Source organism: Acomys minous (genome assembly GCF_964271855.1).
Source record: "Acomys minous genome assembly, chromosome: 1".
Lineage (NCBI taxonomy): Eukaryota > Metazoa > Chordata > Mammalia > Rodentia > Muridae > Acomys > Acomys minous.
In genome coordinates, this window is record NC_140483.1 from 3,315,160 (window position 1) to 3,341,269 (window position 26,110).

Genomic DNA, 26,110 nt, shown 5'->3' on the forward strand with positions numbered 1-26,110 from the left:
ATGTAGCTCGTTCAGTCACCAATGGCTGGTGCAACCCCCTGACCATTCGCTCCACTGAGCCCGGTAAACGTGCCATTTGGACGGGTCGTGGATTTAAATGGGGCCTCCGTGTTTATAAATCAGAGTACGATCTTGGACTTACGTTTTGGTTACACCTCCTGAAAAAGGTACCCAGTAAGGGCGCTGCAGTGGTTGGGCCTAATCATATTTTCCATCATCCTGTTCCCGTTCCTGCTCCTGACCCGCCCCCCCCCCCCCGCCTAAACCCGCCACCCCCATGCCTCCCTCCCCTCCCACCCCCTCCCTTCCGACCTACCCTCCCCCTGGGCCCCCCCCCATTTCGGCTGATGTCATTCCCCAGTTGACAAATGCCTCCATATGGGCCTTAAAAAAAAAAAAAAAAAAAAAAAAAAGAATGACTCCTCCTTGTCATTTCCTGAATGTTGTATGTGTTTCTCCCCCTCCCCGCCCTTTTACGAGGGTATTGCTCTTCTTTCCACCTTGCTCTTTACTAATGTTACCCCACCCTCACCGGCTTAGCTCCCGACAATCGCATTACCCTCCAGCCTGTTTCCGGCATAGGTACTTGCCTCCTGGGTCCCCATATGCTCCCTCCCCCAACCTCTTCCCCTCAGCGACGTTCGCGCCCAGACTGTCATTCCCGACCTCTCCCTCCCCTACATTCTCGCGCCATATAACACCCATTTTGCTTGTTCCTCTGGTTTAACCTCGATCGTCTATGCCCCTACCTTCCTTTCCTCCAAAGACTGGTGTGTCCTTGTTATTCTTCTTCCCCGTTTTACTATTCATGACCCCGACTCATTTTTAAATTTTCTGAAAGGGGGAATTTCCCCAACCCTAACCTTGCCTCCCCCTGGCTTACTACTCTTCTCCCCACCCTGCTCGGGCCCCTCGTTGGTGTTCTCCTTCTATTATCCTTTGGCCCATGGACTTTAAACCGTCTTACAGGGTTTGTTAAAAGTCAGGTTGAAGCTGCCACCAAGAATATCCAGGTTCACTACCGCAGCCTGGAGACTGAGGACTCAAATGAGACTTCTATTTCCATCCAGGAGATTTCACCTACGCCTCAGTCGGTTAACTACGGGCGGCCTTTGCAGTTCCTATGGGCGGCCTTTGCAGTTCCCGAGGATGCAGAATGCTGGATGGTGAGCCTGGTTGTGCCCTCGGTGCCTTTGGTAAACCTGTGCAAGCCCTCCCCTATATCTTTTGGCCTGAGCCCACCTTGACCTGACCCGCGATAGTGCCTGGTAAGTCAGAGACGGAGCGATCGAATAAGTCTCGGTTATCAGACGTCGGTCGGTCCTTGGTGGGAGGACAGACCATAGGCGTGGTAAGATTGAGCATCGATCCTCTAGCAGGCTCAGGCCATCGCGAGGCCCCCTCTCCTTGGGAATTTGGCCGGTCCAGAATAACTGTTGTCCTGAAACATTGGACATTAGTGATTCTTAAATATACCGCCATCCTGTAACAATGACTGGTGACCTCCTAAAGGTCATTCGCTGGGCTGTAAGGTCTCCCTCAGGCCAAAGTAAACAAAAGGGGTGAAACTGCCAGGGACCAAAAGGCCTGAGGCCGACCTCCACCCATTCAGTATTTGCAGCCAACATCCTGCTGGGCCACTCATTAGGTATGCAAGGCATCCGGCTTAGTCCTGAGAAGACAGCGATCGGATCCTAAGATATTCACAGAGACATCCTGCTTTGTCTCACCTGAAAGACCCCTCCCCTTGCTAATGTTCCCGGGGCTCAACCCAGAAGATTTTGTACTTTTCCACTACTCTCCTTGCGTACCCCCGCCCTCACTAAAGCAGGTTTTAAAAAGCCTGCCCTTACCTTTAATAAACGAGCTCTTGACAAGCAATTGTTCGCTTGAGCTACTGTCTCTCTCCCGCCCATGTCTTTATGTACAGGTTGCGACCCCCCTCGATCCCCCAATAACTGACCAGCTGGACTGGTTGGTGGACTAATTATCGTTACATGGATTAATTTCAAGATGAGACAGAAGAAGCATCCGAAAGCATGCGTCACCGACAGGATGGCTAACACACTGCCACAGAAGAGCCTAGAAATGCCGTCCATCCTCGTGGCACAAGAAACTCAACACGAAGGGGAAGACACTGACTCCTCACTTTAAGGAATGCCTGGAGGGAGGGCAGCACAGAGCTCCCGGGATCTGCCCAGGCTTTCACGGCTGGACATCTCAGTCCCTCTGCGAGCCTGACCCCAGGGAAGGCTCAGAAGGGGCATAAAATGTGCACATAGATGTACAGAGACAGCAAAGGGCGAAGCCATAAACTTAGCACTGGCAGTCATCCTGAAGGAAGGCTGTTCCAGAGATGGTTTTACAGGGCTGGTTACCAGCATCACACACGGTGCAAAAACCTTCTCAGCAGCGCAAGAATTTGTTGACGTGTATCGCCGCTGTGACCATGAGTGACAGGTCGCTGAAAAGTACCTGCTTCCCTACTGCACACCTAGTCATGAGTCCGGAGCATAATTGTGTGCTCAAATTAAAGCAGCAAAGAAACACAGAGGGTTTCCACACCAGGCACCGGCAGCCCGCTTAAGCTCTCGGAGGGAATTCTGTATGTGTCAGTGAGTGGGCACGGGGAACAGCAATGGCCCGCACCAAGACTGTGGCTCCATCCCATCACAGGTGAGGGGCCCCGCTGAACACTCTGCAGCCCCACAGTCCTGAGACGCCCTCTTTTTCTTATCACGTAACAGCCACCGTAAGCTGTAGACCGTGTGGGGTGCTCAGCAGAGTGTCTGGCATTCACGAGAGTTCTGTGAAGAGCTCAACAGGGGCACTTAGCCCAACAGTCCTCACGCTTCACCACAGAGAAGAAACGGCGGCCTGAGTCATGTTCTTCAGTTACCAGAAAGAGATGGAAACACTGCTTGCCTTTGAGACGGTGGACGCATAAAAGAAGTGGAAATGCACAGGGTCCCGCTGGATACTAGGAAACAATACTCTCGTGGGAGAGCCGTTCGGGAAAAGAAAGAGCTGGGCCCGGCTTCCTTTCACGCCTTTAGGGCTTCTCTCTTTCTCCTCTGCATGAGAACTGCGAGAAGAGCCCCTGAAAGCATTTCTGAGACCATGAACCGGGCCCGTTTCTAACTGGCCACTCTTAGCAACTTCTCAGTAATGGCTATGATGGGGCAGTCATCTCCCCTGAAGGAAGGAAGGCTGGCCCTATGCACAGCGTACCACTTCAATTGTTCCTCACCTCAAGGCTGACACAGGTTCCCAGAAGCAAGCCAGCAAGCAGCTCGGTGGTGGGGTGCACACTTAGCGTTGTGAAAGGGGCTAGCTACTTCGATTCTGGCACCAGAGTCTTGTTCGTTTGTGAGTTGCAAGCCCTGACTAGAAACCAGATCAGTTAAGCTGAACCCCTTCCAGAAGAGAAAAGATCTTAAATCCTTGCCTGAGACATGAGAAAGCACCCCAAGTTCTAATTAAACTGAAACCATTAGCCACCCACAGATCTTCCTCTTGGCTTCCCATGGCCAGGCAATCATCTCTATTAAAACCTATTTTAAAATAAGGAGCAAACACAACATCTCCACCAGCATCCAGTTCCCAGAATCAGTTACCCCTTTAGAGGTGTCCTGTAAAGCCTCTCAGGAATCTGCCTGCCTCAGGCACGAGAAGGGAGCTATGGGAAGGAGGCAGCAAGCAGGAGGCAGCACAACGTGGGCTGAAGAAGACTCCCCCAGAGCTGACTCTCTCAACAACTGGATAAAGTGTCCGACTGAAGGCTCGAGTTTCTCCGGGATGGTCAACAATTCATTCATCAGCTTCACCTTGGGGAGGAAGCCCTGCCTGTGGGCTCTGGGGGCTGAGCTCTCTGTGCGCTAGGTGCTCCCCTAGTGCGTCAGGTGCTCCCCTAGTGCGCCCTGTCCATGAACTCCAACACACACAGTGGACACCTTGAGGCATGAGCACAGACCACTCAGACTGCCAGGCCAGCACCCTCCTCACTAAGGCTTCTCAGGATGAAGGGAGGTCAATGCCGTCAGCCAAAGGCATTTTCTAGACTCTTCCACAGCAACAACCATACATTTGTTAGTGGCAAAATGATAACAGACTTAAACACTTGCCTCAAGAACTAATGGGATATTTAGTTCAGGAACAGTATCTCACTCTCTCTCTCTCTCTCTCTCTCTCTCTCTCTCTCTCTCTCTCTCTGTGTGTGTGTGTGTGTGTGTGTGTGTGTGTGTGTGTGTTGTTGTTGTTGTTGTTGTTGTTGCTGTAGTTGTTGTTGTTTATTGAGCATGGCGATTTCTCCATAAAGAGGCAGACAGGAAAATATTCACCTTAGTCAGAAAAGATTATGACTCAGGCCTATAATCCTAGCAGCACGAAACACCACACTCACTCTTTCACAACACTGAAAGACCTGCAACAGCTCAGTGCTCTTAGCAAACTATGTGAAACACCTTTCCAAACTTTACGGAACGCAGCATCTAGATGTTGTCCAGACACACACAGAAAGCAGACGTGTGAAGGCACCAAAAGTAATAGTTGTCTCTCCGTCCCTCTCTCCCCCCATCCTCTCTCTCTGGCTCTCTCCCCTTCTTTCCTCCTCTCTCCCTCTCTTTCTACTAACAAGGTCTCATGTAACCCAGGCTGGCCTAGAACTTTCCATCTAGCTAAAGATGACCTTGAACTCCTGATTGTCCAGTCACCATACCCTGAATGCTGAGGCTGCCTGCATGCTCCCCCACACCAGTTCACACACCGCTTGGACTCGAACTCAGGGATATGTGCATGCTAGGCCAGCACTTCACTAATTGAGCTACATCCCCAACCCCCTTTCACACCTTCTTAAATTTGTTTTTCAACCAGCATGAGCTGAGTTAGAGACCAGGAAAACCATAAAGCTAGTCTCCAGGAGGAAACATGTCTGTTGGTCATTTTAAGCAGCCATTCCTTCGTCCTGCGAGTCAAAAGCCCAGGCTCCATTTTCAGCCTGACCCATTTCCAGCCTGACCCTCAGGCAAGTTCCCAGCCCACCCTGCGTGTCCTACTCACAGCCAATCATCATGATGGCCACCGCGAAGATCTTCTCGATGTCTGTGGATGGGGCGATGTTCCCAAAGCCCACGCTGGTGAGGCTGGTCATGGTGAAGTACAGCGAGGAGATGTAGACCGAGTTCTTGCTCGGCCCGCCTTCCCACTTCCCCGAGCCGGACCCATTAAACTGGTAGGGAGTGCCGATGTCCATCGCCAGCTGGTAGAGCCAGCTGTTGTTGCGGATCGTCTTGGTGTCTTCATCGAAGATCTCATAGTCCCCAATGCTGTACCAGATGCAGGCCATCCAGTGGGCAGCCAGCCCGAACACACACACCAGCAGGACCAGCACCGCAGCTCCATACTCGATGTAATGGTCCAGCTTGCGGGCCACTCGCCCAAGACGGAGCAGCCGCACAACCTTCAGAGAACTGAACAGGCTGCTGATGCCCTGGAAGGGGATGGACAAAGATTCAGCGAGAAGGAACAAATCGAATGTTCAGTCCCTCGGCCCCACCACTGCCATTAGTTTAAGCTGTGTATGTTTCCATGACATGCAATATTATACAACCCTTTGAAAAACTCAAAATTGGAATCATTTTTTGAAAACGTCTGTTTAATTTTTATGTGTATGAGTGTTTTATCTGCCGCTATGTATGTGCACCATGCACTTGCCTGGTGCCTGTCGAGGCCAGAAGGGAGTGTCAGGTCCCCCTGGAACTGGAGTTAGAGGCAATTGCAAACTGCCCAATGCATGATGGGAACCAGACCTGTATCCCCTGTAAGAGCAGAAGAGCTCTTAACTGTGAAGCATCTCTTCAGCCCCTCAAAATTAGAATTCTATCCCATGTATGGAGTAGAAATTTCTATTTAGTGTTTCTCACTTGATTTAAAAAATAAACAAAACAAGTAGAGTTATTACAGATGAGAATATATATGCATCTTTCCATACCACTAGTTATTTTTAAACTTTCAAGGGTTGTATAATATTTCATATTATACAATATGAAACATTTGAGTTTTATCATATTTATTTCATGTGGCAATGAATTATGTAACCACACTGCATTGCACATAAGCAAATAAATATGTGTGCATTAGAAAGCCATCGGGAGCCACAGGCTGTTTTTGTTCTATTTTTACCTATTTGGTTATAAATGTATATATTTACCTAATATCTGTCATTATCAGTACTTTAATAATTAGGAAAAAACATATTTTAAATTAAAGCAAATTAAGAAATGGCTAAGGGGCCAAGCATGGTGGTACACACCTTTAATCTTAGCACCAGCTAAGACTGGAGTTGGAGGCCAGCCTGGTCAACATAGTGAGTTCCAGGCCAGCCAAGGTTACATAGTAAGACTGCACCTCAAGCAAACAAATAAACAAGAAAAAGAGAAAGGAAGAAAAAAAAAGCAAGAACGAGAAAGAAAAACAAAAAAAGGATAGAAGAATAAAGAGACGAGTTTCTGTTGGGAGGGGCACTGTTTCTGAGGATGGAGGTATATACTGTCGGACACTGAACATGCAGAGACATAACACAGATGCACACACAGACATGCACACACAGAGACACACAGATATACATACATACTCACAGACACACACTCACACAGACACACAGACATGCACACACACAGATGTGCACACACACAGCCACACAGACATAAATACACAATCAGACACACAGATACACACTCACCACAGACATGCACATACATTCACACAGAGACACACATACATACATACATACATATATACATACATACATACATGCATACACATACACACTCACAGACACACACAGAGACACACAGACAGATATACACAAATGTACACACAGATACACATTCATGCACAGACATGCACGCGCATGCACATGCGCACACACACACACACATAAATACACAGACACACAAATACACACCCAAACACACACGGTCAGTAAAGAAACTGAACAAAAGCCCTGTGGTATATAAGGCACACACATGTGCATTGGGACCCTTCAGTGACCTCTCTGTCCTCTTGTGTAAACAAGGAGGGGATGGAGCAGAGCACCCTCTGCCCTTGCACAGACACTAACCTACCGGCTCTCATCACCCCGACAGTGGCTCCAAACCTACCATAAATGTCACAGCACTTAGCCCCTCCCACACCGAATCGGAAAGGATCTAAGATGTGTGCACTGGGAATTAGCTTTTCCTACTTCCCCTAAAAACAAACTAGAAAGCGAACACCACAGACAAGCTTCACTGTTAAGGCTCTGTCAGCCGTCACCTAGTAAGAACCCAAGGAAAAAGGCTACCTTTCACTGTGGGGGTGCATGGCCCCCCATGTTCCAACCGCTCAGCCTAGGCTGTTTCTATGCCTGCAGGACTCTCACCCTCTACCCTGCCCCCACCCCAGGGGCCACTTGAGCTTCCTGAGGGCTGTGTAAGGAGTCACTCTGGGCTCAGGTCCCCTTCATGGGTGCATCGCTAACCTGCATTGTTCAGGCTCTTTCCATCTACACGGTCCCTGGAACTCGGTTCCATCAATCAGGTGTGAGGTAAACAGTTGTCTCTTCCAGGGACGCTGTGCTTTCTCTTTTCCCTGTCCTGTCCTCCAGGTAAGCCTACATGATCGTGACACTATTCCCTGGAGATGGCAGACCTACAGACAGACAAGCCTGGGGCCCTGAAGTGCTGTGTAGGTGCTCAACCCAAGTTCACCTAAGTTTACCACAGAGATAATGAAGAGATTCCAAAAACAGGTCACTGGAGCGTGTTTACTGTTCCTACCAACTCCAGAGTCCTGTCCAAGCGGAGTGCAAAGGATGCTGTGCTAAAGTGAGGGCGGGAGAAGTGAGATCTATCCCCTTCTCAGAAAAACAAAGCAAGGCCAAGCATATAGCTCGACGGCAGAGGGCTTGCCAGCTCGTGCGGAGTCCCCTTCGATTCCCCGCAAAATAACAGAACAAATAAACAGGCTCCACAGCCATAGAACCTGCGGCAGATGGGAAGGTTTCTCTTGTGTTGAAGCTCACCATCAGCACAGCCATTCCTCTGAGTGTCTTCCTCCCTCCATGGTGATCAGCCTACACACACACACACACACACACACACACACACACACACACACACACACACACACACACACACACACACACACACACCAGAAACAGCCCTCATACTTAGATGCAGCCAGCTGACAGGGTAAGGGGACATCTCTCTCTGTGCCCTAACCGAGGGTAACCAGCCTCCCCTTACAGAGAACAGCAGCTGCAGCTGCCCTGAAGGAGATATTTTGGGAGGCAAAGGAGTCTTTGGAATGAGTCAGAAACCAAACACCATGTATGGAGCCACCCACGTGCCACCTCCTCCTGAGGGTCCCTGAAACCAGTTTAAAGAAAAGCTTGCTTTCCAGTGTGGAACTGCCTTCTCAGTTTTCCTGGTTCGTATTGAGCTGAGAACACCCCTCGGCCATGTAGAAGCACCCACAGGTGGTCTGCCTCTCCTGGGCCTTTCCTTCTGCCATCCGCGTGCCTCCGATGCACCAGTCCACCGCGGGCATCCTCGAGACCATGCGTGGGCTGCACCTCCTTCCTTGTCCCTCAGCCTCCCCCTCACAATGGCCACCATGGTACACTCGCTCACCACGCAGAGGCCATGCTGTCCTCTAGCCACACACGCCTGATAGCTCACACATACACATGGTAAGCAGACACACATGTGCCTCTCAGCCCACAAGGCCTGCCCTATACATATAAGCAGCCATCTGGTGGTCTCACGGTCCCTTCTGGCTTGTGCCTGACTCCACCACAAGGCCTCTGTGATGACCCTGAAGTCAGAGCCCATCCCCAGCTCCTCCTCAGTGCCCTGTGTCCATTTCCTCTTGAGCGATCGATCTCCTGTGTGGTAAGGTCCTCACTCCCCAAAACGTCAACAGGAAGTGCGTCTTTCTAAATATTGAAGTCACCTGTCATGCATGTTAGAAGCAGGTTGAATAGTGTCACCCTACCCAACTTTGGAATCCAAGAAACCACCCCAAGTCTGGAGCACAGTGCATGCTCAGAAGGAGTCTGAGAGGCTCCTAATGTCTTGGAGGTTAGAGCATGCTTGCTTTCTCTTCCTCTCTTTGAGGAGGGTCTGGACCTCACTGCCGTCTCTCTGCACTGCACCGTGACATGCCATTGCTCAGTGGTTGTGGAAATATGAGCAGCTGGAATCCAGCTGGTGGTTTGGTTCCCCCGACGCCCCTACTTTCCTGAAGCTCAGTAATGAGATAAATAAAACAGGACCCTCCAAACATCTTTTTTATCTAAGTACCTCTGGCAGCAGAAAACCACCCCACCCCCACGCTGCAAGTAGTTTCCGGGATGCTTTATGGGAATCTTGACATTAGGAAAAGCCAGGAGTTTCTGGGCGGCCCAACATGGACAGAGGAGCAAGTGTAGGAGCGACTGAGTTTCATCCCTGATGGGCGGGAGGCAGACTCTGGAGACCTCCCGGGTGCCTCTGTGATGTCACTGATGTATACGGATTGAGGCAGACTCACTGTGTGCAAGTTTTCAAGTTGTACTTAAATGAACAGCCCAGGCAAACCATTCGCTTGGATTTGCTTTACCTTGCCTTGAGTGTGTACTCGGGGGTGGAGGGGGAGTGTGCACGTGTGTGTGGCGGGCGCATGTTGGGACCAGAGGAGGAGATCAGGTGTCCTCCTCGGCCACTTCCCACTTTATTCCTTTGAGGCCGGATCTTTTACTGCCGCTGGAGCAAGACTAGCAACCCTAGGGATCCTCCTGTGCTGGGGTTACAAGTGCACACAGCCAAGCCTGGCCTTCTTAATGTGAGTGCTGGGATCTGAACTCAGGTCCTTGTGTTTGTGCAACAACCCCTCTTACCCGCTGAGCCATCTCTCCAGCCCCTGCCTCCTCACCCAACTGCATTCACCAAGCCTCTGCTTGATAACGTTTTTCTGCCATAGACACAGCGGATGACAGTGCATCACTGAAATGCCATGCTTTTAAATTGTCCCACCAGACTCCCAGCTCTGCACGGGAACACAATGGCAGTATGGCAAATTAGAAATATAAAATATTTTTGTTATCGTCTTCCACCCTCACTGCTCAGGAGGCCCCTTCTCCGATATCCGACTCCAGCCTGTGTTTCTCCACCTTCATGTGGTGAGAAGGTCTAGAACTTGGCACCTTGCTCGCCTGGCTCTCTGTTGGCACCGGGGCTCCCTGGTATTCCCCCTCACACACACGCTCTGAAGCTCCACTTGCATCTTTCCAAACAAGAGTGACTTAGCTTTCAAACCAACGGATGCTGCCTCCCTCCAGGCTACTGTGCCCTCCTCCTGGCCCCACCAATGGCATCTCAGCCATTCTTCAAACAGTTCTGAGGGCATGGGAGGAGTTTCAGACAGAGTAGGTCAGCACTCATCAGTACACACACTGCAGCCATCCTTTCACTTTTTTTTTCCCCTTGAGACAGAATCTCTCTCACCAAGATGTGCAGGCTGGCCTTGAACTTATTCTGTAGGTCAGAGAAGCCTTCAACTTGGAATCCTTCTGCCTCAGTCTTCCAAGTAGATAGGATGAGAGGTCTGTACCACACTAAGCCCAACACCTGCCAATGGAGACTTACTCATAATTCACTCCCTGGTGACAGACTAGTAACAAGCCAGACCCAGTCATCCTCCTAGACTTTTAATTAAGAGAGACAGATAATAGGATAAACTTTAAAGTAAGTGCTGCTATGTGACAGTATGACAATAAATCAGGCAAGAAGCAAGCACGGAAGTACCAGGAAGGGGGCCAGCCAATGTCACAGAGACTGTGGCACCAAGGCAAGGGCGCAGGGGAGACAAGCCTGTGAGCCATGAGAAGGTCTAAGAAAAAGCCAGACAGAAGTAAGGGCAGGAACAAAGCACCCTCGGGTGTGATGGCCACATCACACGCTATTGCTCTGCCATAGATGGACATGCCCTTGAGGTCTGGAAGGACACTGCCACTGAGACAAGTGATTTCCACTGTTAGCCCTCCAGGCCCTGAGGACATCAGAGGTACCATCTCACTGGATTCTGTGACCTTCTGAGGTGAGTTCATCAAACTTGACAGATGAAGACGTGAGTGCACAGGTAGTGACCAGCACCGCAGACTGTGTCTTCAGTTTCCTCTCTTCAGAGCCCTAGCTCCTCACAGAGGCTCTGTAGTGTCTACTGAACGGAAACCTACACCGTGATGAGTGAACAAAGGGATCCGCTAATTGTGATGTTAATGCAGAGTGGTGAGTTGCTACGTTGAGGGGTGTTCAAAGTTCCTGTCTGGGCGGGTCTAAGTGTTTTCAGAGAAGATGGGCAGGTGAGCCAATGAACTGAGTGACCAAGACAGGCTCATACTCTGGGCAGCACCAACCAAAAGTCTAAAGAACTGAGTGGTTAAAAACAAACAGGAACAGAGGAGGGCTACGTTCTTTCCTCTAGCCGTTCCTTCCCAAGCTGGTGTGCTGCCTGATGCCACTTTGAGGCCTTTAACTCAGATTTGCACCAAGGGCCCTGGGTCTCAGGCAGGCCTTTGGTCTCTTCCCGAGGGAGCTGGGGTTATACCTTGGCTCTCTCTTAAGACTTCTGACCTCTTGGATGACGCCATATACCAGCTTTCCTGGTTCTGCAGCTTGTAGGCATCCACTCAGTCCCTGTGATCATGTGAGTCAGCCTGACACAACCCATCCTTGTGCATGCGTGTGTGAGTTTGCACATGTGCGTGTGCATGTGCGTGTATGTGTGTGTGTGTGCCTGTATTTATGTTTACATACATACATGACTTTTTCACTAGAGGGCGCTCTCTCCTCAACCCTCCCTCTGGTCTCATGTAGCAGAGGCTGGCCTTAAACTCTATATGCAGTCAAGGATGACCTTGAACTCCTGATCCTCTTGCCTCTACCTCCCAAGTGCTGGACACTGGGCATGCTGCAGCACACCCATTGATACAATGCTGGCAAGGGGACCCAAGACCTCACACATGCTAAGCAAGCATGAGCCGCATATACCAGCCCCCACTGACTCTCCTCTGGGGACGTCCGCCTAATATGAAATTTTACTACTTTATTAACAAAAATTGCTTGTGTGTTGTCTTTTAAAAAAAAAGAAAAAAGAAAAGAAAAGATGAATTCAAGAATATTCGGTGAACTCCACACTCTGAGAACTCAGAGCCATTTCTGTTGATCATAGAGTAAATTGGTTTTACCAGGTTTCATTGGAAGTTTCTCTCTGAAGCTAAAATTTAATTTTCCTTCCCTTCCTTACCTCAACATTATCCTTCTTCAGCCATGTTTAATTCAACCCATTACTTCCTGAAACCTGGGACAGGAAGACATACCCTGGACCGAGAAGTGACAGAAAAGCAAGGACAGACCAGTCCCCTGCCCTCACTCTGCCCTCAGTCAGTCAAGCCCAAGGCAAACAGAATGCAAGCTGCATAGGGGCAAACTGTAACTGCACTGAGTCAGCATGAGGCAGGAGACTGTGCACAAGGGATTCTCCTGGCTCCATTCGCAGGTCTGTCGGCCATATTCTGGGAAAAGATGTGAGCCCAAGGGGAGCTTTTTAACCAAAAACGGGGCTGGCTGCACCTTTCTCTTTGTTTAATCCACTAATGCTGTCCAAACAGCACATCTGCGGCGCTGCAGAAAACAGCCATTGGGGCAAGTGAGAAATCAGTGCTTTAACTGGGGACCCTGTGCACTTACTCAGACGCGTGAAGCACATGGCACGCGCCCTAGGGAATTTATGCTACCAAGCTTCCCTTTTGGGGACACTGGAAATAAACTTTGTCAGTGACCAAAAACACCCAAAGCGGAAGAGACTATGGTTTTGTCTAGTAACATGTCCATTGATCAGAATACTAAATTCTGCTTTCTTCTTCCACGGAAGGCAGACATACCCAAGTAGCCTAGGATGTTTTTTCTTCATCTTGTCAAAGGAAGCAGCAGGGCCACACTGTGCCCTGAAGCCTGGATGTCACAGCAGTGTAAACTAAGATTTTAATTTTAATGCAATTTAAAATCTCAGGGTTAACACAGGTCAGAGTCTGGTGCTGGGGAAAAAGCCAGGTGACTTCCCTACAAGTCACAGCCAACAGCACAGGACTGTGACCTGAGGCAAACGCTTGCCCCTTATCACTCCTCTGGCTAGAGCTCTTTATACAAAACAGTCCTTCATCTGGAAAGCATCTTTCCAGGAAGCAGCTGAGGCATGGGACACTCCCTGCGTGGCCTCCTTACATCTAAAGTGTCTCACACATGCCCTGTCGGAGCATGAGCCACTCCAGCCAGTCTCATCCTGACCAAAGATGAAGATGCAGAAAGGCAGGATCCCCAAAACAGATGGCCTCCTGCCAAGCTCCAGGAACCTGTGGCACAGTGGGGGATGGGCAGTGAGGAGAAGGACTCAGGCAGCTGGTTAAGACCGGTGAATGCTTAGCTGGCAGGTAAGGCAGGAGTACAGTACTGCCAAGAACAGGCCAGCAGCCTGAACCCCTGGGTTGTGTCTGTGACGGCTCAGCTGAGGTGTCAGGCAAAAATGAAGACATTCTAGAAACACCCTGTGTCCCTTCCTTGGATTTCAGTCTATTGAAACTTGGCCCCCAGGAAAAGAAGTCCATAGGGACAGGCTAAAGCCCTCTGAGGGCTGAGTCCCTGTCCTGGAGTGAGCCTGGGTCTGTGGAGGCTGCCTCTGAGGGCTGAGTCCCTGTCCTGACAGTGAGCCTGGGCCTGTGGAGGTTGCCTCTGAAGGTGAGTCCCTGTCCTGGAGTGAGCCTGGGCCTGTGGAGGCTGCCTCTGAGGGCTGAGTCCCTGTCCTGGAGTGAGCCTGGGTCTATGGAGGCTGCCTCTGAGGGTGAGTTCCTGTCCTGGAGTGAGCCTGGGCCTGTGGAAGCTGCCTCTGAGGCTGAGTCCCTGTCCTGACAGTGAGCCTGGGCCTATGGAGGCTGCCTCTGAGGGCTGAGTCCCTGTCTTGACAGTGAGCCTGGGCCTGTGGAGGCTGCCACTGAGGGCTGAGTCCCTGTCTTGACAGTGAGCCTGAGCCTGGGCCTGTAGAGGCTGCCTCTGAGGGTGAGTCCCTGTCCTGGAATGAGCCTGGGTCTGTGGAGGCTGCCTCTGAGGCTGAGTCCCTGTCCTGGAGTGAGCCTGAGCCTGGGCCTGTGGAGGCTGCCTCTGAGGGTGAATCCCTGTCCTGACAGTGAGCCTGGGCCTGTAGAGGCTGCCTCTGAGGGTGAGTCCCTGTCCTGGAGTGAGCCTGGGTCTGTGGAGGCTGCCTCTGAGGCTGCGTCCCTGTCCTGGAGTGAGCCTGGGCCTGTGGAGGCTGCCTCTGAGGGTGAGTCCCTGTCTTGACAGTGAGCCTGAGCCTGGGCCTGTGGAGGCTGCCTCTGAGGGTGAGTCCCTGTCCTGGAGTGAGCCTGGGTCTGTGGAGGCTGCCTCTGAGGGTGAGTCCCTGTCCTGGAGTGAGCCTGGGTCTGTGGAGGCTGCCTCTGAGGGTGAGTCCCTGTCCTGAGTGAGCCTGGGTCTGTGGAGGCTGCCTCTGAGGCTGCGTCCCTGTCCTGGAGTGAGCCTGGGCCTGTGGAGGCTGCCTCTGAGGGTGAGTCCCTGTCTTGACAGTGAGCCTGAGCCTGGGCCTGTGGAGGCTGCCTCTGAGGGTGAATCCCTGTCCTGACAGTGAGCCTGGGCCTGTAGAGGCTGCCTCTGAGGGTGAGTCCCTGTCCTGGAATGAGCCTGGGTCTGTGGAGGCTGCCTCTGAGGGCTAAGTCCCTGTCCTGGAGTGAGCTCCACGTACAGCTCAGGCTCACCCATTCTGATGAGTCACTGCTGAAAAGCAAAGCCCATATCCACATCATCCCTTCAAAAAATAAAATAAAATATGACTCAAACAGCCAGCCACTCAGATGATGTTCTCTCCATCAAAAAGGACAGCCTAAGAGAAGCCTCCTGTCCAACATGGAGAAGCTGTTTACTGAAGATTTGCACTGGGCTGGGATGATGACTCAGAGGTTAAAGTGCTTACAGCAAAGGTGAGAACAGGGTGTCAGATCCCCAAAACCCACATAAAATCCAGGTGGGTATCAGGTCTCAAACCTGAGACAAATGACCGAGGTGCCTGTTTACTTATCAAAGCAGACGCAGCCACCAGGTTCTCCCTGCACCCTCAGTCCCTACCTGTTACATGTTATGACCAGCATACCCACCTCCTTCCCTAAACTGTAATAGCTAAGGGGCTGCGCTTCCCTTCTCTCAGCTGACACACACACACACACACACACACATACACACACACACACACACACACACAAGAACATACATACATACATACCCCACACATACTGCATACACACAGGAAGATAAGAAAATGTTAAAATAAGGTTGTACTAACTTGGGGAAAGACTGTGCAGTTATCAGCAAGGTACCACAGAGGAGGGACTTGGGTCAGAAACCATGGCTTTGTGCGGGCTCTCTGTGGGGTCCCCACACAGGGCTTAATCACTAGCTATGTGAGTTCGTGAAATGAGTGTTCCCTCCTCTCATGTGGGTGGTTGTGATAATAAACCAAGATTATGGTTATAAAGAATTTTTTTTACATTTCAAAGCACAATCAAATACAAGCTCATTAAAATTATAATTACAGTGACTATTACAGAAAAGGGTTTATGGCTCAGTGAGACACTCTGTATATAAAATGTGTACAACTACATAAATTATGTGTGCACTTTAGCTAAAGACTGGAATGAAATGAGGAAAAATGAAAAATCGTTGTGTTAGGACAGGGTTCAGAAGCATCATCCGTGGAGAGCCAAATGCTCCGAATCTCCAGCCTCCGTGATCGCACACACTTTGCAGCATCCCCACTCAGCCTTTAGGGCCCCGGAGCAACTGCAGGAGGAACAGAAACGAGGGGGTGTGCCTCCATCCTCATAAGCTTCATCTATAAACACTGGAATTTGAACTTTGTATAATTTTCTAATATCACAAAGTAGTGTTTTTTTCTTTTTGAGTTTATTACACTCTTTAAAGTGTGAAGCTCCATTCTTAGCTCCTGGGCTACACAAGAACAAACTCAGATCAGTCATGGTCTACAGGCTACAGCTGCTCTACAGGCCACAGCTGGTCTACAGACCACAGCTGGCTGACCCCTCAGCTACCAGCATGTGCAATGCACAGTCTCTTTAACGCTATAGTGTACTTTGGGTATTTAGACAGAGAGAAGCTAGCATGAGCTCTCCTGAGACTGCTAGAGCCACTGACAGCTGGCCATGCTCACATTCAAGCAGTCAGCTGGGCTACATCACAGACACACACACACACACACACACACACACACACACGCACGCACATGGACGTGCATGACTCCAAGGTCTAAGCCAGTTCCTCCCCTTGGAGACTCCAACAATGGCTTCCTCCTTTTGCCTCCACCCTTTACATCCTCTTCTGAGGCCTCATTCTTCACAGCCCATACCTTTCTGCTTTTCCTCATAACCAAACCCTGAGCCTCCTTCTTCCATGGCACCTTCCGCCACTGTAGGTTCAACCTGTAGGTTACCAGTAGGTTATGCAATTCAAATGTAAGGATGTGATCTTTTAACACAGGCCTCCTCCGCTAACAGATCCCAGGGCAGCATCTTCCTGCCCAGAGACAGCAAGATAAGGGCTGGTTTAGCGCCTCCTAGAGGCTGAGAGCAGCACTCCAGCTTAAAAGGTTAACCAAGCAATCAGAGAGCAGGGTGTTCAGATGGGGGAGGGCATAGAGGACCTCCTAAAATTCTGACATGTCTGCACTCTCAGCAGCTCTGCCACAGCTAGGTCCATTGCCAGTGGCAAGGTTTACTGGTCATTATTCTGGAACATTCCAAGCTGCTACAAAAACCATGTTATTCTGTTCACAAAACCACTTACTATAGTGGCAGGCCTTAGCGACATTACGAGATAACATTCTACAGAGATGCTGCGAACCATTGGGGTGGGTATGAGTGTGATTTTAAACAAGGAAGACTGGCAAACAGCAACCCAGCCATGTGGAACCTGCTCTAATGAAAACACAGCATGCTTCTGAAACCAGCAGCCAGTGAGGAAAGGACTGCAGAGCCACAGAGCCACAAGTACAGAAAGATGCCCCACTACAAGGAGCTCTTGTAGCCCCCCTGAGTGCCACCTACTGCTCAGGAGAGGGCAGGGCAGGGCCTGCGCCACAGCGCAAGAGCAAGTGTGTCCTTGTTGCCTTCCGTCCCCCGCCCCCCTCCCCATGGCCCTCACCTATGCAGAATTTGCATGACAAACACCAGGCTACATTATCTGCATGCACTGTTTTGTCATGACAGTCACTACACAAGTAGGAACCTTTGTCCTTCTAATAAAGACATAAAAACAACTGACAAACACTGGAAGGACCCACACGTGGGAAACTCTGTATGCCAGATGCTGGGCCCCAGGATTCAAAGCTAAATCAAAGGATCTCCACTTTCACAGTACCTACCCTCTAGTGGGAGAAACCAAAAGAAACCATACACAACACACACACACACACACACACACACACACACACACACACTCAGAGAGAGGGAAAGAGGCAAAGAGAGAGATGGGGGGCGAGGAGTAGATCTTAGCAAGATACTAACTGAATGTACAAAGCTGTACCACAGAATATAATCAGATTAAATTAAGCAGAGGCATTCCTAATGAAGAAGAGGAAAGAGGTTTTCTAGAAGGTTCCAGCCTTCATGTGCCGCAAGACTAGAGTGAAACAGCCCTGGAATTCCAAAATCAGGGCAGTGGACCCTGCTCTGGGAGGTCTCAGGAGGTTCCCTGGGCAGACCTCTCAACACAGGGGTGCAGAGGGAATTAATGTGAGGCAGGGGAACCCGCACCTCTAACAACACTGAGAATGTGAGCAAACATGGCCGGCCAGGCTTGCCAAGCCCCAGCTCTGGCAGCGAGAGTGAGGTGGAGACAGGTTCCTGCACATGAGGAACATGCTCAGGACATCAGAGGCGCTCGAACCTGCAGGAATTGGTACCACAGCACAGAGCTGTTTGGCGGGCTCCTCTGCAGCCGAGCTAACGGAAGCTATCAATCTACTCATGGCCCATGGGACTGTGTTTATGAAACTGCCTTGCAGAAACATTTCTTTCTAGTTTCCCTGGACATGGTTCTGAGGGTTAACAAGATAAGCTTTCTTCGGGAATGGAAAATACATTATCTGCCACAGGATAAAATCCAAGAGATTAATCTTTTTCTATAATACTGTCATTTTATTATAATATCAAATCTTATGGTAACTACCAACTATATATCATGAATTAAAAAAAAAAAACCTATGTTACCCTCACTAAAAAGACAAGGGCTCTAAGAGTGCTCCCTCGCAGCACCGCCTTCCGTAGCAGCTCTGTCTAGGACAGGTCCCTCCCTCCTGCTGCAGAGCTCTTCCATCTTTGGAATTTAAGCCACCAGTCCCCATTCCCTCTAGTGTCCCTCTGTCGTCTCTCTCCCACTGGCCACCTAAGCATCTTCCTGAGGGACGCTTTTTCAGTCATACCTATGAGACTCTGGCCCTGAGGACCTGGCTTTCCTTCTGTCTTTACTACAGCCCTGTCAGGAAGTGTCAGGTCCTGTCCCTTCACAGGGCTGTATGAGTTCTCAGACTTCCAACCACTCACGCCTCACGCCAGCACACTGCATGGTCCCTAACATGGATGACATGACGTGTGTTCTATGGTAAGCCCCACCCACCTGTCAGTCCACACAGCATGAATGCACACTGTGTGGTCCCTAACATGGATAACATGACGTGCGTCCTACGTAAGCCCCAGCCACCTGTCAGCCCGCACGGCAAGTGCTCAGAGTCCGCACTGTGTGCCGGTCCTGACTCTGGCATTAGAAACAATGAACATTAAAACTGGCCGCTTTTTCTTCTTTCCCATAACTTGAAGTTTTCTCCTTTATTTCAAATAAAGGACAGGTATAAACATACTGCTCAAAGTCACAGACAAGCTTAGTGCAGACAACAGGTCTACATAAGGTATACATAGTGTATCCCATATTAAAGTGCACATCTGAAGCAAAGATCTGAAGAAGCCGTGACTCACAAGGCGCCCTGCACCAGTCCCACACAGAAAGAGGCCGAGAAGAACAGGAACCGTACGTTAGGCAAACTCAGAACCCAGGAGTTGGCGAGGGAAGGGATGCCCTGAGATGGGATCTCCTCCAGGGCCTGCCCCATCGCCCGCTCCCTGTGTGTGTAAGCGAGCCCCTCCCCCTGCCCAGGCACAAACTACAGAAACCCTCACCAGCTGGCAGAAACTTCTGCACCAGCTGAGATGACCCCAGCACTACCCTTAGCACCATGCCACAGATCGCCTGGTGGGGCCTCTAGGGTGGGAGTTTGCTATCTCTGTAAGACATACTATGCCCACAGCTGTGTTTTCTTTAAAATGCTTTCTCCTGTCTTCCCGGAAATTTCTAGAACCCTCCCTCTCTCCCAATGCCACAGTTCTCGTCTCCTCTGGCATAGACTACTGCAACAACATGGACTCCCCAACTCAGACATAATTCCTTCTAATCAGATCTTCACAGAGGATTCCATGTCCTTCTAAAATCTGACCAGAATCCCATCTTCCCCCTGCATGCACTCCCTCAGTGCATCCTTTACTGTGCCTCCAAAGCCTGCCCTCCCTCTCTCCTCCTACTGGACTCTCTGGTCATGCGTCTCACCTGGGAGCTTAAAGCTGGGATGCCATCTCTACCAGTGACAGTCCTTACCGCCAGACAGTATATTCTATTAAACATACTACCTCATGTTCACGTGAGAGAGATTGTTTTAAATACACATGTTCTATGCTGGCACTGAGAGCACACTGCACAGTGTAAGGAGCAGGGTATCAGCAATCCTGACTCGTCTACCTGTGAGTCCTTTCCCAGGCTCCTCAGAGGCAGCTACGGTGAGAAATCTTAGACGCCGAATATACTGAGGAAGAGCGTTGACGTGTGTGCACAAACCCCATCGCCTGTGAAGCCTCTTCGCCCATCCACAACCTCCCACCTCACATCGTCCACTCTCACCACCTCCTTCTTGGGAAAAAACTCAAAATGCTTTCTGCCACTGCGGGTCACAGGAGTTCAAATTTTTCTAGAATTTTGTATTAATGGAAATGTGCTGCATATGGCTTTTACTCAGGAAAAGTATTTTAAAGCGTGTGATGCTGTTAAAGGCTCCTAGGGTTCACCCTCTGTGTTGCTGGAAGAGAGGTAACTCCTATACAAATAATTTGCCACCCCATTACCCTCAGAAGGGCTTGGGACTGTGCAGTTACATAAGGTCTGATAAAGCTGCTCTCGTGAGGCTGTGTCAGCCTTGAACCACCTGGGTCCCTCCAGCAAAGGAAATCCAGTGGCTGGGTAGCAGGTCTGTTTAACTTCTTCAGAAACTTCTAAACTGTTTTCAAAATGGCTGCTGTGGCAGGCCTTCCCACTGGTGAGCTGGGAGCCCAAGTCCCCAGCAGCTTCCTCCACACAGGTCACACAGGTCGTCAGTCTCTGCACACAGCTGCTCTTCTCTGCCTGCTGCGGCTGTCTTTAGTGGACATCCCTGCTCTAAGCCCTTTCTTCACAGCTGGTAGCGTGTGACACCTTTGCACGTGTTCATCTGCCATGCTTGTGTCTGACTAAATAACTTAGGGGTTTTGTCTTTTTGTTAGCTGGGTGGCTGAGTTGTAAGAGCTCATTCCAGGCTTTGGTTAAAATCCCGTACTAGACATGTGACTTGCTTGACATGTTCTCAGCGTCATCGTCCTCATAACAGAACCTTCTGAGAACAGAAGGACTTCTCAAGTGCTTCCCCCATCCCAGTGTTTCCTCACTGGCGAAGTCCGCACGTCTCCCAGCATGCATCTCACTGCGTGGTACCCGCGGTGCAGGCGTCTCTCGTACAGGGACGGCACATACGTAACAGGCTCCGTCCTTCCCTTGCTTCTGGGGCACATGCGTGCTGAAGAGCGGCCGCTACTGCCCTGTCTGCCATTGGAGCTGCTGTGTCGTTTTGGGTTTGGGTTTGGGTTTGGTTAATGAGGATGGATATTCCTCATGTGTATCTGTCACACTGTCCTCCGACACCCTTTTGTAAGTGAAATCAGGGCAGTTTTAATGTAGCCCAGGTTTTCTTCCAGCACTGAGATCAAGTACATTGGCTTGGTTTGGAGACAGGGTCTCACTATTCGGGCTGAACTGGAACTCACAAGGTCCCTGCCTCAGTAAGTGTTAGGGTTACCTCTGTGCAGTCTTCCAGCTAAAGCAGAATGCTTTGAGTGCTCCCCCAAGTTACAAGCTTTTTGCACTAGCTGGGGGGCATTGTTCCGGGCTTTGAGAGCTCTAGGCAGCTCTCCTGCCAGCCTTTTTGGCAGTGCCTTCCCGGCCCAGGCAGCTTCTTCTCCCCGTGGCCCTCCATGTCTGCAGGACACCCGGACTTCCTCTGTGTGGCTCTCCTCTTTCTGATGCTCTGCCCTAAGCCTCCTGGACCCTTGCACCATCTCCCCACATGGACCCTGATACTCGCTGGAAGGCCTTACACAGTCGGAAGATGCTCTGCCGGTGGCAAGCCGCTCACACATACAGGCCCAGCACTTTCTTCACTCATAGGTCAGCATGTCTGCTCCCCGTTAATTCATTTTGGGCAGGGTCTCTCTCTCTCTCTCTCTCTCTCTCTCTCTCTCTCTCTCTCTCTCTCTCTCTCTCTCTGTCTCTCTCTCTCTCTCTCTGTCTCTCTCCCTCCCTCCCTCCTTCCCTCCCTCCCTCTCTCCCTCTCTCCCCACCCCACCCCCATTGCTTACTCTTGAGTCCTAAGAACTTAATACACATAGCTTGCACATTTTCCTAGCTCCAGACTTGGCTTGATGAGATGTGAGTTTTCACTGAGCTGTGTTGCTGAGGTAACCAGCCTGCTGGCTCTGTCAGGTGGTGGCAGCCCACTGTGTGGTCACTCCGTGCTGGTGGAGAGAATGAGGCCCTGTACTTGGCTTATTAATGGAATTAGTTTGTCTGGCTATTATTTTGTGAAACTTCTTAAGGATGCTCTCTTGGCACCTGTCCTCAGTACTTATAAATTTGCGAGCGTATATTCCCAGGTAACCTGCCTGCTCACGTTCCTCATGCTGTCCCTTCAGAATGGAGATTGTCATTTTAATTCTAAATTTTAATTTGATCAAACCAAACCTTGTGATTTTTTCCTTTAGAATTGCCTTAGGGAATGCTGTGTATCTAAACCACATGGTGGTTCAGCATCCTCTAAACTTTAAAGTTTTGTCTTTCACACTTGTCAATAATTTATCTGGCATTTTTATTTTTGTGTACGGTAAGAAATTATCATTTAATGTCTGAACATGCACATGCCAGAAAGGCCTGCTGAGTGAGCCCTCCTTTTCACAGTAGCCGGCAAAGCCACCCTTTCCTTTTTTGTGTGTCAGGTTTTTTGAGACAGAACCTCAGGGGGTCCAGGCTGGCCTTCAAATCTCTGCATAGCCAAGGATGACTGTGAGCTCCTGACCCTCCTGTCTCCCGTTCCCAGGTGCCAGGATTACAGGTGTGCACCACCACACCTGGCAGGAATGCTCTGACCCCAACACAGCCACTTCATTCTCTGTGTGTGTGTGTGTGTGTGTGTGTGTGTGTGTGTCTGTCTGTCTGTCTGTCTGTCTGTCTGTCTGTCTGTCTGTCTCCCATCAGTCCATCCAGGTCTTTATCTACATCAACAGCCTAGTACCTGCAAACCAAGCTGTCCTGAGAATTCCGATAAGTGCTGGAAGAAACCGTCCTGTGTCATTTTTCTTCTTTTGCCTCCTCCCTCCCAGCCAGTACTCAGCATGCTGGCTCTTTTCCTTGCACTGTATCAGTTATGACTTCTAGTAAAATCCTGGCTTTAAGCTGGGACGGTGAGCATCACTGTCATCTTCCTACTTCATTTTATAAATCTTTCTAAAATATCCCTCATTAAAGTAATGTCTTCAGAGCTTTTGAGTACATATTATTCCTTATCAAACTAAAGGCGCCCTTCTATCCCAACTTGCTAAGGTTTTTTTTTTTTAAATTAAGGAAGGATATAGACTTTTAATAAAAAGGTTTTTCTGAATTTTGAGATAAGCATGAAGATTGCCTACTTTCATTTTTGCTTTAATAAATTAGATTTCTACATTTTACAATATTAAAACACTCACACCTTACTGGAACAAGCCTAGCTGAGTCCTGCCACCTGGCCTCTGCGTTGCAGCATTCTTGGCCCCCTTGTTTGGTTATGGATTTCACCTGCTTGTCTTTCTACAGATAACCTGTGTACTTTGGGTTTTTTTTTTTTTTAGCTAACTGGACTTAGAGCATGGATTTATACTGTGCCTTTTAAAAAACTGTTCTCTGAAAAAGTTCATTAAAAAACCACAGAGATGCTATATAGGCCACTGGGGAAACAAAGTCATCAACAGTATCATCCAGCAGTGAACCCTGGACACTGCAGTGCCTGACTGGGAAAGACGAGTGCACGGTGCAGTGGCGGCGTGACTGTGAAGGGTAACCAAAAGAGGGGTTAGGTCCAGGCTTTGCTCCACAGGGGGGAGTTTGTGACTGTTACTGGAGCCCATGGCTTAGGAAGTTGTAGGACTTGCTAGGGACCTCCTATGATTGCTCAGCTAATAGATATGTCACCAAACTGCCTTCTAAATACTTATGTGTATATCCATAGACTAGTTCTGCCAGAGAAGCATGGCAGCTCATGCAGAGACTCATGACTGGTCACGACACTGTAAGTGCTCAGCCCGAACTGGGACATCTGTATCGCTCACACGCAGCTCAGGAAACTGCAGAAGTGAGAGCTCGTGCATGAGGAGGAGCGTATGGAACGCTGCCTTCTGCATCTGACACAGCCACGGCAATCCTGACTCACTACAGCTAAGGACAAGATCAGGTCGGCAAGATCAGGCGACATTCCAGCACACAGTACTAATTCGACTTCATCAGTTACAAAGGGAAGAGATGGGGAAGGACGGAGGTGAGAAAGGATGTGTTCAGGAGTCTAGGAGGAGCTAGGGGTAAACAGGATCAAGATACACTGTATACACGTATGAGATTAGCAAAGAATAAATGAAAAGATTTTTTAACACAAACTACTATTATATATACTGTAGTCAGGTACGGTGGCACACACCTGCTATCCCAGCACGTGGGGAGGCAGAGGCAGGCAGACTGCTGTGAATTCAAGGCCAGCCTGGTCTACAAAGCAAGTCTGGGACAGCCAAGGCTACAGCCAAATACGTATAATGTGGTAGCTATATGATTTCCTAGTCCTCATATTTTATTAGAAACATGTTAAACATGACTTATGAGTCACTTTGTGTTTGGGTTTTTTTCTTTCGCTCTCTTTTTTTTCAGTCTGTTTCCTCCTAGAAATCCTTCCTTCTCCCCACACCACCACCAGCCCCCCTCGCTCTCTTCCGGCCTGAGTGTCTGCCTTAGTTCTGTCCTCCTGCTGTGTTTACCCCTCTCTTTTTTCCAGGAACAAGTTCAGCGAGATCTTATCCATCTGGGGAGCAAGTGTCAACGTCACTAACCTTGCCTTTCTATGTTTTAGCTTTCTGTAATTTCGGCATCCATCTTCCCTGTCTTCCCTCCGCAGCTTTAATTGCCCTGCTCCACAGCTGAAGGCTTATTTCATTATTTAAAGTCTTTATTCTCTGCTAAATAGAAGCGTTTCAGGTTTTACAACCATTGAAGTAATAGCCTGGTTCCATGAGGTTTTGTCTGAGGCATTTTCATGACGCCCGATGTCGCAGCCTTTTCTGGCTCCCATTATTAACTCTTGCACACCCATGTGTTACTTCCAGCATCACGTGCTTGAGTCAGCCCTAGAGAGCGGCTGTTAAATTTTCAGAGATATTTGGGGCTGATTGTTACATGTCATGATTAAAAATAACGTTATATAAGCCTTAAACAGGCTTTGTCCAAACCCAAAGTAGTAGTTAACAAAGGACATTACTTTCTACTGTGTTCCAGTCTAGGGCCATCCACGCGCAAGGTCGTTCCCAGCTGTGTGTGGTTGGTGCTCCCCTTACATAAGCGTGTTTGTGTGCTCCCAGGCTGGTGCTCAGGGAAGCCCTGTGGGGAGGCTGGAGTCAGGGACAGGAGAAGACGCTAGGCTTTGGTTTAGAAAATTTTGTAAATAAGGACAGGTTGTTTTTTTCTCTTGGAGAGTCCATTTCTTCTCTAGTACAGGTTATTTCATGGTTTGAAAGAGCTTCTAAAGCGTTCCACGTTTTCGACAGACCTCACATGCATCCAGTCCATCAACAAACACACACAAGGGACCTTTGAGGGCCAAGGGAAGGTACTGAAATGACACTACAGCCTTTAAAGGTCACTTGGGTGCCAGACTGTGACCTCGTGGGCACACAGCTATAGGTGCCTTGGCGCACACAGCTATAGGTGCCTTGGCGCGCACAGCTATAGGTGCCTTGGCGCACACAGCTATAGGTGCTTTGGCGGGCCACGCTTCTAACACAACTTCAAGGCAGCTTTCCCCTTCTATCTACTTATTTTTCCCAAAACACCGCCCACAAGTTCTAATAATAACAATGAGCTGTGTTTCCTGGATTACAAAGCACTTTCCCACACAAGAGGGCTCTTAATCCTTACAAAGCCCCCACCCCCACCCCCGCAGGTGGCAGAGGGGCCTCAGATTGTGGGGTCTGGGGTGCCTCAGTTACTCTCAGCTCTTGCCAACCTGACAGCCCATTCGCCTGCTCCACCTCTGTGGTCCAGGCTGAGACATTTGCACCTTTCTGTCGGTTGGTCTGGTCTCAGGGGAAGCCTCAGTACCCTGTAACGAGTTCAGCTGCCCTCAAGTTACCCTTTGGATGACTTATTTATGCACCAGGAGAAAAGAAAAGATGAAATCTTGCTTTTAACAAAGAAGCTGTCAAAACTGGCAAGCCAGCTTGCTTTCTGATGAAGACAATTTCTTTTAAGAAGTGGAAAAATGAGAGATTGGTTTTAAAATTCATTTCTCACTGCAGGGG

General features: G+C 49.7%; 1 protein-coding gene across 2 annotated transcripts in view; it reads right to left on the bottom strand.

The window, feature by feature from the left end:
* The window catches only part of KCNH1 (potassium voltage-gated channel subfamily H member 1), a 306,029-nt gene that overhangs the window by 173,073 nt on the left and 106,846 nt on the right, over positions 1 to 26,110 (bottom strand). For both annotated transcript variants that reach the window (XM_084794972.1, XM_084794973.1), the window contains exon 7: positions 5,059 to 5,488. In XM_084794972.1, the coding sequence (XP_084651098.1) occupies positions 5,059 to 5,488 (430 nt within the window). The remainder of the gene's footprint in view (positions 1 to 5,058; positions 5,489 to 26,110) is intronic.